The sequence below is a fragment of the Camelus bactrianus genome, chromosome 3 (assembly GCF_048773025.1).
Source record: "Camelus bactrianus isolate YW-2024 breed Bactrian camel chromosome 3, ASM4877302v1, whole genome shotgun sequence".
Classification (NCBI taxonomy): domain Eukaryota; kingdom Metazoa; phylum Chordata; class Mammalia; order Artiodactyla; family Camelidae; genus Camelus; species Camelus bactrianus.
In genome coordinates, this window is record NC_133541.1 from 110,626,783 (window position 1) to 110,639,671 (window position 12,889).

The 12,889-nt window shown below is 46.0% G+C and overlaps 1 protein-coding gene across 2 annotated transcripts in view; it reads left to right on the forward strand.

Annotated features, from left to right (window-relative positions):
- Positions 1–12,889, forward strand: part of GRIA1 (glutamate ionotropic receptor AMPA type subunit 1) — a 289,213-nt gene that overhangs the window by 198,881 nt on the left and 77,443 nt on the right. For both annotated transcript variants that reach the window (XM_010970020.3, XM_010970019.3), the window contains exons 10-11: positions 39–245; positions 5,820–6,190. In XM_010970020.3, the coding sequence (XP_010968322.2) occupies positions 39–245; positions 5,820–6,190 (578 nt within the window). The remainder of the gene's footprint in view (positions 1–38; positions 246–5,819; positions 6,191–12,889) is intronic.

The following is a 12,889-nucleotide window of genomic DNA, read 5'->3' on the forward strand; positions in this document are numbered from 1 at the left end:
CCCAAACCCACATTCTGCGTCTCCCATTTCTCCACCAGGAAGATCCTTACGTGATGCTCAAGAAGAATGCCAACCAGTTTGAAGGCAATGACCGCTACGAGGGCTACTGTGTGGAGCTGGCGGCAGAGATTGCCAAGCACGTGGGCTACTCCTACCGTCTGGAGATCGTCAGTGATGGAAAATATGGAGCCCGCGATCCGGACACAAAGGCTTGGAATGGCATGGTGGGAGAGCTGGTCTATGGAGTAAGTTGGTGGGGAACTGGAGTCAGTGGCAGAGGGTTTGATGGGAAATCATGTGGTAGCTGGCTGTCCCTGCCCCTAGATGCCTACTGGACCCCATCCTGCGGTACTGTTGCTTCTGAAAAGATGAGTCAAAAATCCAAAGCCTTAAGACATATTTTTGTTCAAGTTCCTTCAGACAAACTCAGCTCAGTCTGCGACTTCGGCTGATCATCATCCAACAAAGGTGACAGTTAAGCTTGAAGACCAGTTTTCCCCAAGGCAGGCTGCTGAGTTGTCACTTCCCTGCTCAGTCGCTTATGGCTCTCTCAATATAAATTTCCTCCCTGGTGTTCGATGCATCCCGGATACAGCCAAGCTGTCTAGTCACTTGCCCTCTCCTGCACTTCCCATTTCAGTCAGACCACCCCAAGCCACCCTGTTCTGTAGAGGTCCCCCTTCCATTCTGCACCTCTAAAATCCTGCCTCTCCCTCCGAACCTGTACCAAACACTGCGCTTCCCAGGGTGTCATTTCTTTCTCCCCACAATAGTATGGACTCCCCTTATGAATTGTTCTTGCTTTCCCTGTTCTTTGATGGCTTACCCTGCCTTGTGTAATGGCTGTCTGTGTGTTAGGGAGAGGTCTACTCCATTTACCACACTTGAAATAAGACCATGCACAATTGCTATAAAATCTTCAATAAACTGAAGCATTTTGGAGAACACACTGAATGCCCTGAACTGTTTTAAGTATTGAAGGAACCACTGAGAAGTAAAAGTTTGATCCTTATCTCCAAGGATCTTAATATTTAACGGGGTAGGAAAGACAATGAAAGAGAATGGTAAAGATAGCAGAGAATCAAGGTTCAGGAAAAAGGCTAACATGAGTTTGTCTAGCCCTCAAGAAGGATGTGGAATTTGAAAAGTGGCCATATTCAAATAGAGAGAAAGCCAGCCCAAGAATTTTTCAAGTATTAACTGTGGAATGGTGATGGAAGTAAGGTGCGAAAGGAGACTGAGAAAACACTGATAATATTTGTAGAGGGCTTGGGTTGGGTAGTCAGGGATACGTTTGAGTTAAAAAATGACAAGGGAAAGAGTGTGGATTGATTGCACTGGAAGAGCATGAAGGTACTTGAGTAGGGGAGCAACAAAAGGCAATGGAAGAAGAATGCTGCTGTCCCGTGCAGGAAAGGGACCACCATAGCTTCACTCACAGAAACTGAAGAGTCCAGGCTGGGTCTCCGAGCTGAAGCATATACCAAGTTGATACTGAGTTCTGGTCAGGATGAAGCAACTATTTAGGGGCTTTTAAAATCTCATTCTCAGACCAAGGCAATAATGTCATGATGGTCATGAGAGCCACACAAGGGAATTCAAAGAAGAAAGAGATGGAATAAATAAAGTCCTTTCTAGGAAGGTGGCTTTTGAGGTGACCTGGGAAGATCATCCCCCCCTGAGAAGGGGGACGTTCTTCTATGCTTTATCCTCCTTCGACTGCCTCTGGTGTTGGAAAGTTTCACTGATGCAAGATAGAGATCTGGATGGTTAACGTTGCATCTGGAGGCTGGTTTCCATGGGAACCTCCACCAAGCTCTTAAGGTCATACCCATGGCAACTGCTCTGAACTTTTCACCTCCACCAGCATTCATCTTCACCTTCACCCCCATGTAATACATTTCCCTTAGTAAAAGGCCTGTGATATGGGCAGAACAATGGTATGATTATCCCGGGGGCAAGCCCCCCAGCAGCCAGCTATCAGTCATGGGTCCCTGACGCATCAGTGACAAACCAGAATTGCCTCTGAATGCCTCAGCTGCCAGCCCTCCTCCAGCCCCTCCCCTCCCCCAGACCTATCCCTCTGCCCAGTAAAAACTGTATTCTGAAGACTCCATGATGGGCCCAAATGGATGCCTTCTCTTGATTTTCGGTTTGGCTTTCCTTCTCTGCTCCCCTGAGGAAGAACAGAGGAATCTGGGGAAGCTTCTCTCAGCCACAAATGACCAGCAAGTTCAGAAAAAATTTCACTTGGAAGCCTCCAGATTTCTCCTTTCTGTGCCTTTTAAATCAGCGAAGTCAATCAGGGTCTCTCTCATCTGCTTTTCCCTCCCCCTTGCTCTTATTTTCATAACAACCCCAGAAGGTGGATATGATCATTTTCCACATATTATAGATGAGGACACTGAGGCCCAGGAAGACTAGGCAGGTTGGCAAAGGACATGCAGCAGAGTTGGAACATGCGGCCCTGGCTCTCACACTGCAGGCTGGGACACCACATCCGAGCACTGGACTGTAAGGCTCGTATTAACTAGCGGCGAGAACAACAGTGTCTGTTTTCTCAGATGCCGGACCCTGCAGATGAAGTTTCTGTTCCTTGAATGGGTATGGCTTTGTATCCGAATTACACTGACTTTCTGGCCTGCCCTTTGTCTCAGTGAATCAGAAAGAGAGTGAACTTTGGAGGCAGACAGCTGGATTTGAATTTCAACACTGCCAGGTTACTGGCTGCATGGCTCCTATAAGCCATTGAATTCCTCCCAGGGTCACCCTTGCAAAAACAGGGAACATGAATCCTTCATCCCACGGCTGGGGTGAGGATTATTTCCCCACACAGTGCCTGGCTCAGAGTGCATTTCCATCCTTGATAGTTTTCTTCCCTCTTTGCTTTTACCCCCTGTATCAAAACTGATCACTGCTTTCCCAAAATTGTTTCTAGACATATTTTTCTTTCAGGATCTCCTAGGGCAGTGGTTCTCCAAGTGGGATGCCTGGACTTGCAGCATCAGCATCACCTGGGAACTGATTAGAAATGTGAATCCCCAGGCCTCCCCAGACCCACTGATCTGGAAACTCTACTGTCTGTGGTTTAGAAAGCCCCCAAGGTGCTTCTGATATACTACGTGCTCAAGTTTGGGAGCCACTGTCATAAGATGTCAGTTTAAGAAAATAACTTTGAGCACCTGTGAAATGCCCACAGTTCACGGTCCTCTCACGTATTTGAATTCTTTTGACTCTCACAAAACACTCCTGTCAAATAGATGAGCAAAAATTATTATGCCTTAAAAAAAAAAAAGAAATTGATATCCAAGAGGATAGCTATCTCACTTGAGGCCACACGGACAGCAAAGCATCCAGGTCTACTTTCCCTGATTAGAGTTGCCCAAGACTGATCCTGCAGCAATCCGGGAACTTCCTCAGGCGCTGAAAATCTACTCCTGGGACCCCTCAGTCAACATCGAACAAGCTACCACACTCCTGCTTTGTACAAACCACCTTCTCTCTCTGGACCTGAGTTTCTTACCTGCAAAGTGAGGTCCACTGAACTTAGCATCTCCCACTGGTGGGCATCCTACGCCTATGGTCAGGGATCCATGGCCAAATAATTTTGGAAACACTATGCATACCTACCCCTCTTGGAAATTCTCAGCACATAATTTTCTTTACAAGATTCTGAGAAGTCCTGCCTCAAAGTAGCCTGCTTAAAATCATGTTTATTTTCATGTCATACTTATGAACATCCTTCTAAAAATAATGTTCCATGGGATAAATCTTGGAACTGCTAAAATGAACCAAGCACTGTGATGATGTGGTTTTGTGATTTTTTTTTTCCAGTCCACAGTCCCTTTTATTAACTCACATCAGGAGGCATAAAACAAGTCCATTCAATTCCCTTTATGACTTTCAAAGCTGGGCAGCATCCACCCAATTTCTGGGTAACTTGTGGTCACTGCCTCTAAGTCATTTCCATTACTTTTCTCCTCCCATTCCTCTTCTACCTATGTTAGGTTACAGAGAAAAGGGTAGATATCTCCTCCTTGGCAATGGCTTGTAAGTGTTTGTAAAAAGTATCAAGATTTATGCAGTGGGTGTTAGGAAAAAAAAATAGAATTACTATGAAATACACACTTGATCCCACAGTGCTTTATGGAAAGTTTCTTTCTGTAAGTGAGAAACTTAAGTCATTCTGAAGCCAAGCTTTCTATTCCACTTAAAACACCTTCTCAAAAAATCCCAGCCATCGGGAGTAACCAGAGGAAATCTCTCCAAAGCAACACCAGCCAGCAGTTGGGCAGGGCCCGGGTCTGCACAGCATCTGTCCCAGCTTCACATCTGGGCTGTGATGCAGCACCGTAAGACAAAGCCATCTATCTCGGACGGACTTGCACAGACCTGTCTCTCATTTCAGAAATGAACATTATGACATCTGTTCACGGAATCATGTTCAATTTCCAGGACCTATTGATCTCAGGCCAGCAGAACAGTGGATTTTTATAGCTTAGATGCCATGCTTCTGCTGTGAGGTAGAGGTAGGAAAGACAGAAGAGCGAGGCTGGTGATTCCACATGATGGATGCCCAAAGATGAACATTCCTTGCAACTACTATATGTTTTTCTACATGACTTTTAAAAACGAAATTATTTGTGCACTTCTTAGTGGTCTCCCTGCAAAAAAAAAAAATATATATATATATATATATATATCTGTGACACGGCTTCACTTTCTCTCTGCCAGGCCTTGAGTCATGTGAGTCCCTCCTCTGGGAGTGTGTTCTGTGCTGGAGCAACCTGTCAAAATCCTACCCCCGCTTCAATGCCAAACTTACATGTCACCTTTTGGATGACATGGTCCCTGATCTCCCCAGCCAGTATTAATTCCTTCCTGATCTCCTGCAGCATTTTGTATCTCTAAATAGCATGTATCAAGCATACCCTGTAGATTGGAAAAGTTGTGTGTGTGTGTGTGTGTGTGTGTGTGTGTATACCAATCTCTCCCACTAGTTTGTAATTCCCTGACTGTAGAGACCACAGTGTACCATCCAGCCTAGGGCTTGCACATAACAAGTACCCAATAAATGTTTATTGAGTTAAACTTGCCTTCACTACCTTGTTAGCCAAGGCTGTCTTGGTTGTAGACAAAATAAACTCAACTCAAACTGACTTAGGCAAACAGAAGGGTTGGTTCATGCTCCTGGGGACAAACAAGAGCCTGTTGACACATGTCTCTAGGCAGTTGAGGGTAAGCCCTGAATTTAGGGTGGCCCGAATTATTTCATCATGGATAGCTTCTGCACCTCTCACTCTGACTCTCAGGGCCACTGCTCATTAAAGAGTCTCAGGTCCTATGCCATCCTTGAAGGAATTGTTCTGGCCAGGGGAGTGGAGTCCATCAATGGCCAGACCTGGGTGATGTGCTTCACCCTGTAACCAGGGTGATGGGCCTCATTTGAACCAGGAGGACTGAGAGTGGGGCAGAGGTAGTTCTTCTTCCAGAGGAAGGAGGTATGGCTGCTGCTAGGCAGGCAAAAAAAAGAACAGATGTTACAACAGCTCTTCCAGTAAGGTGAGGAAGACACCTCTAATGATTAAAACTGTCAAACAATGGGATAATCCCTCCCATAAGATACTGAGCTGGTCATCCATTTATCATAAACATTTTATAGCGAGTTGGACAGGTTGGACTTCTAAGGAGCTTTACAACTCTCACATCCTTTAAGATACAAAAGAATATGCATAGCGAAGAGAAAAACAAGAGAAGAGAGCTGCTGAGCTCAAGAGCATTTTTTCTTCTCTTCCTTTTTTTTTTTTTTTTTTTTGCAGAGAGCAGATGTGGCTGTGGCTCCTTTAACTATCACCTTGGTCCGGGAAGAGGTGATAGACTTCTCCAAGCCATTTATGAGTCTGGGGATCTCCATTATGATCAAAAAGCCACAGAAGTCCAAGCCGGGGGTCTTCTCCTTCCTGGATCCCCTGGCTTATGAGATTTGGATGTGCATTGTCTTTGCCTACATTGGAGTAAGTGTCGTCCTTTTCCTGGTCAGCCGCTTCAGCCCCTATGAATGGCACAGTGAAGAGTTTGAGGAAGGGCGGGACCAGACAACCAGTGACCAGTCCAATGAGTTTGGGATATTCAACAGCCTGTGGTTCTCCCTGGGAGCCTTCATGCAGCAAGGATGCGACATTTCTCCCAGGTCAGTCAGCTCTACTCAATTCCTTTGCTCAATGCTGTATTTTCTCTTGGAAAAAACAAATAGTGGAAAGGATGGGGATTATCTCCAGATTTTTATTGGATGCAGTTTTTCAACTACACTTTACTGTTAAATGTCCATTGCATGCTGTGGATTATCTGGACATATCCTGTGTCTGGGTGATGTGCTCTGTCAAGATGAACAGGCATAGTCACGACTCTAACATCCTGTAGCTGAAAGGTGCAGAGAAAGGAGGCGGGATCTTACAGGTACCATTAGCATTTATTGAGCACCTACCATATGCTAAGCAAGTTTTGGGTCCTCTGTGTGCCTTATCTCATCAAATCTTTGCAGAAGCACAAAGTGGGACTCACATTACATCTCCTTTTACAAATGAGGAGCCATAGAAATGTAGAATATCTTTCCAGGGCTCCGTAGCTTGTAGCCAGGTGGGTTGAAATTCAGACCACCATCCTGTACCACCTCTGAGTGGTCGAAGGAGCACTGAATTATGAGTGTGTTCTCGCTCTGGCTCTAGCACTCTGGGTGGCTCTGGGCAAGTCACCTGACCCTTGTAGATCTCAGTTTCTCCATCTTTAATGGATAAAGAGTTCTTCTTTTCTTGGTTCTGAGTTAAGAGCTTGGAAATAGTCGAGTTCCCATGGTGGTATAAATTTGTTTCCTGTGGTTCAAAAATGAAGTTTCTTGGAAGTGCCTCCAATGTCATATTGTGAGTCCTGGGGTGACAAAGTCAGTGAGGTTTCAGCCCCGACATGGGACATGGGTAGCTCCATTTTTTCCTGTTTTACATATTGGACTTGTGAATACAATTTCTTTTGAGAAATGGATTCTGAAGGTAAGAAGGAAAGGAAAGGGGAAGGAAAAGTAGAAAGGAGGGGGGAAAAGAGAAATTTGAAAGCCACTGACCTATACCAAGTCCCACATTTGAGGACCCCCTTTCTGTCTCTGCGTGTAATGTTCTTTCAGCTATATTCTGGAATTTTCATAGCACAAATCCCCTCCAACTGACCTGATAAATAAGTGCTGACTGTGTTTCCCTTTAGTTGCTTAATGTCTATGCACTGTTTCATCAGTAGGCGGACCCTTGTAGCTTACCAAGCTTGTAAAGCACGCAGGGAGGCAAGGCTTAGAATTTGGCTGCCATGGATAGATCTGCACACACTCTCACTTTCCAGGGGCATGAGTGCATGAATACCAAGGAAGGCCTCACAGACATGTGCTGGAGGCATCCTGACCACCCATCTGCTTTGCATTTGGATGTCAACGAGGACCAATGTTCCTAAGTGGCAATGGAACAAAATCTTCCCTCAGGGCTCATTTTTGCCTGCTGTATAATTTAGAATGTCTCATCGTTCACCATGATAATCTTGTTTTTCTTTAAATAAGAAGACAGTCGGGGGGTTGCGTGGGAGAGGAGGTGTGAGACTAGACGCTTGGCCACTCCTGGCAAACACATGGCGAAGAGTAGATAAAACCAAGCAGGGGAAGGGCTTGCTAAAAATAAGTCAGGCCAGCGGACAAACAGTGGGAAGAGATCATTCTTCACTAGTCAGTGTGGTAGGCCATCAAAACACACATGCATCTTAAAAGGCCTGTGGGCTTGATTTTTCTCCATTATGTCCTTCATGAGTGGACATCTTGCCTCCCGATGGCACCCTTGCGGTCTGACCGCAGGGTGTGTTTTCACTCCCCACCATTCCCCCTGCAGTCTCAAGTCAGCGGCCCACGAGCTGACTCTCTGCCAGGCATGTTCTTATTTGATCCGAAGTTTGGCAGTGGTTGTCCACAACTGAGGGACAGCTGCCCCCTTGTGCTGATGCCAATACTCCCCACTTTTCAGCACAGCCCCCAGCGGACCACCTTCATTCCTCTGTGACTCAGCTGGCCCCTGGGAGTATGTGAGTTTGTGACTTCTGGCTACAGAAGGAGTTTCAAACTGTGTTCCTGGGACTTCTGTGGGTTGCACCAGGGTATCTCAGGAACTCATGCTGAGGTGAAGATGAGACCGAACAGGAAAGTACCCAGCCTCCTTCCTCCCCATTTTTATGAAACAACTCTGCTTTATGCATCTGTATTTCACTGGTAAAATGGGAAACAACCTCAGATATCATTGTGAGGTTTAAAAGAGACTGACATATAAAGAACTCATAACGCAGTATCAGCCAGCATATAGGAAAGAATAAAATAGATGCTATTTTTAATTATTTTATCAATTTTCGATATTGGACTTCCGCTAAACTTCACTAGAAGAAAGGGTGCCACCGCTCACACTGATTTACAAGTCACTAGACTTCTCTCTCCTGGGGAAGTCCATGGACAAATCAGAGCAGCAGTTCACCCCTGAGACCAGCAATGTCCAGATTCCTGAGGGCCCTCCCTCCTGGGAACTGGGAGGAAGGACTTGTTGTTTTGGATTTAAAGGTCTGACAGGCATAGGGAGGAGTCAACCTGCCAGAATAAGGAGTGTTATTCACTTGAGTTGGACTCTTGTTTATCAGGCCTACCCCAGCCAAGTCCAGAGCTCAGGGTCCTGCAGGAACCCCCTTAAGAGTCAGAATATGCATCACGATGTTTCTTGGGGATATATGCTAAAGAGAAAAGGCACACCCTTCATCTCACTAGGGCCAGACTAAAACACAGGAATGCTAAAACAGCGATGAGAGCCAGGACCGCGCGGACAACTGCAAACACCAACAGAAGTGTGTTTACATTACTTTTGTTGTTGTTTACGTATTTTCTGATGAAGTCAACGTGTTTCATGAGTGTCTGATGTGCACAGCACTGTGTTAGACACACTAGGGTCACTGCAGGAGGTACTTTTAAGGGGCTTTTTCTATGCAAACAGTCTTTTAAATGAGCTTCAATTAATTGTTCTTGCAATTTCCTAACAAAATTTATCGTAAATCTTCACTAATTGAGAATTTGGGGGGCTAAGTTCCATCTGAATTGCATGTATTTGCATGCATATGCAAGTAGCTTTATCTTTTTCTACTCTCTTCAAAGTTTATATTAATGTCTATTAAACAGAGGTCAACAAAATGTGGCCAAACATGGTTGTCTGCAAGTAACACAATAATCTGACCACAGTAACATGATCAGAGAGTTCTCTTTCTTACACGATAAGGAAAGTGGGCAGACCGTGGCTCATGGTTCAGTGAAATCCGGATCTGCTGTTCCGTGGTTCCCCCAGGTGGACGTGGCCTTTTCTCGTGGGCACAGGATGGCGGCTCCCAGATGTGGTGACCATGTTCGAGCAGCAAGAAGAGGAAGAAGTGTTGCAGCTAGCTCTGTCTCTTTGCATCAGGAAAACAAAAACTTAGCAGAATACTCCCCACCCCATAGTGGCGGAAGTCTGCTCCTATCTCATTAGTGAGAACAGTGGCCCCTGATCACTGCTAGCAGCAAGGAAGGCGGGGAGGCAAGAATTTAGGTTTTCTAGCCTCTCAGGTAGAATGGACACTGGGGAGTCAACCAGCAGCACTGGCCCTAGTGCGTAAGGTCGATGTTTTCTACACCAGCACCATGAATAGGTAAGATAATCTCGACTTAGCACCTTCAGTGATGTACGCCAGGAAACACTACTGGTTTGCTTTAAGAGCTTCTTCCCTCCTCCCTTTAAAATGTTTGTATGAGAAACCTATTTTAACATTCAAAGTTAAAATTCAATTGATCTGTGATCACAAACTACAACTTTTTTTCATTACGTTGATGGTGAGATAAAAATGTCATCTATGAATTACATTTGTATGCCTTTTTCTCGTGCCCAAAGACCTATTTTTAATAGATATTTTAGATTTCCATAGGCAGGAACATTTTGAGAAGGGATGTATTAAAGGAAGGACAAAAATTGTCCCAGGCAAAATTTATCTTCTGTTCTCCCAGCTTTCCTTTCTGTAGTTTTCCTCCCATTTGTGGCCAATGCCATTCATTTATTCAGCAGATAATCACCTGTCAAGTGCAGCACATGGTGCTCGGTGCCGAGGCTATGAAGATATACTCATGATGGAGCACGAGGGGGGTGGGAATCTTTGCTTCAAGGAGCTGGCAAGTACAGGGGTGTAAGACAGACATTAAACATACAACTGTAAATGTATAAATTGTGAGGCACGATAAACAAAATGAAACAGCTGTAGCAATAAGGGAAGTGGAATTAAAGGGGACTCAGGGTGTTCTGACAAAGTTTCTCTGAGGAGCAGATAAGCAAAGAGCTAGACTTGTACAGAAATGGGAGACATAATAGCTGTGTGCCAACGCCCTTGGGTGGAAAAGGGCTTAGTGCTTTCAAGGATGGATGGAGTAACTAGTGTGTCTGTCTTGTTGTGAAAGAAGAAAAACGGGGGTTTAATGCAATATTAGAGAAGTAGGCAGAGGCCAGAGCATGCATGGATATGTGGCCAAGAGTATAGATTGAAAGCTTTGCTCTGAATACGATGGGAAGACACTGGAGAGTTTTAAGCGAGGGGAGAACTGATTTACATGCTATAATACCACTCTAGGGAGCTATGAGGAAAGTGAAGGAAAGCAGAGAATAGTCAAGAGTGGAAGCAGAGGGCCAAGCAACAGGTTCTTACAGATGCTTGGGGGAGATCATAATGATGGAAATGATGATGGTCGTGGAGACGGATGAGTGCTCTACTCTGAAACTAGAACTGACAGCACTTGTTGACAGACTGGATGTAAGAGGGGAAGGAGAGGGGGGCATCAGTGATGCCTCCAAGATGTGGGAAGCATTTGGGAAACGTGGACCCATGCAGTTGCAGAGAAATTTAGGTCTGGCTGTGATCCTCAAAGTGATCTAGTTCATCCATCTCATGTTACAGATGAGGAAACCACAGCCCCGAAGGGGAAGGGACTGTCCCTGAGGTCACCACGGGCTGTTGACACCCAGTTCAGTGCTGTCCACCATGCTGTCTCAACCCAGGCTCCACTGCCCGCAAGTCAACTTAGAGTGAGCCTTTCAACTCCTTATTCCCACAGCCCCCACTTCCCCACTGGCTTCTACTTTTCTGGGATCTGATGACCTTAACAAGAGAAAGAGGGGTTTGGAAGGTCCTAGGGAAAGAGAGGAAAATGGGGAATATGATTTCAGCTTTCAGACATCTTTCATTCCTGATCTTAGAATGTGTCAGAATGTATAATTACCTCCACCGAGTGAAGATAATTACTCTCAGTGAGAAGAAGGTTAAAGCAAGGGAGTGATAGCACTTTGGAGATCTCTGGGAACCCTATTCCACAACCCTCCCCCTGTTAATGTGCTTGCTGGGGGCCCTGAGACTGATTCACCATGGGAACAGGGTAGCCAATGAACAGAGCCCAAACAGATAACCAATGACAGCCTGACCCTCACAGTCACACACAGATTCCATGGCAACCAGTATGCCAGGGCACTGAGAGGTGACGAGGAACCCCCTCCCCCTTCCACCTCCTGCTGTCCCGCTTTCCCTCCCAGAGAGGGCCCTGCAAACCCCGTCCTCTTGCCCAAACTGATAACACTGGAGTGTCACAGGAGAAAGAAGGGAGTGAATGTTCAGGGAAGTGGACAGAAGCAGCCTGAAATTAGAAAAACAGTTCATCTTTAGAAAACATAAGCCTCATTCAGGACACAGATTCACTACTGCAAGGAACAGCTTCCCAAGGATGTGTGCCCAGGGTGATGATGCAAGAAACGTGTGTGAGACGCTTTGGGTCTCAGGACTAGGACTGAGGGCTTCCGCTGGCAGCCCTAAGTCAGAATCACCTGGGATGCCTGTCAATATCAGATCTCCAGGCCTCACCCTAGGTCTGTGGAATTGGAAATTCTGCAGTTGGAAAGAGGAATACACGTTTCACAGCCCTCCGCCTTCCCCCAGGGCAGGTGGGAATTAAAGTTTAAAAGCCATTGAACTAGGATGCTGTGCAGGGAAGGCAGTTTGGAAGTATGAGACATAAGATCTAGGGGCCAGCCAGAAATCATGCCAATCAACACCCATAAATACTGAGTGAGCCCAGGGTCGGCCTGCTCACTGCCCTGTGGTGTGTTACCTGCCAGGGGACAGAGGCCCTGGGTGTGGCCACTGGAGGCAAAGGCTTAGCCGGTGAGCCTGCTCCCCCTGCAGGCCAGGCCACCAGGAGGAGCTCATAGAGGATGCACCAGACTACATCCCCCCTGATTGCGTTTCCCTGGCCGTTAGCAGGTAACGCAGCTGTGACAGGTGTGACCTGTGCAGGGACCATGAAGGGTCCCATCCCTGGGGGACTCCAGCTCAATGCCTCCTTCTTTTTCAACTTTAACCCTCTGATGGTGAGACCCAAGGCCAGGCTCTGATACTGCGCAGTTTCACAGACCATTGGACAAGCACAGGAGTAGAAATTTCAGAGCCTCCACAAACCACACGAAGTATTAAAATGAAGGCAGAGTCAGGAGGATAAAAGCTTTGCTGGACACACAAATGAAAAGCATCACTTTCTGCCTCTCAGCCAGGAGTTCTGGCCATCAGCCAGGGGGAAGTCAAACTGCTCTCCCTTCTCTCTAGATTGCTGTGAAAGTCCAGGGCATGAACAGTTTAATTGAAGGAGACTTTTTTTTTCCTTCAAAATCACAATAGACAAATATTCAGATGGTGTTTCACAGAGACGAAAGGGATTGGTTCAGGAACATTTATTCTCTCCTTTAGCACCTGCTGTATGGCAGGCATGGTTCAA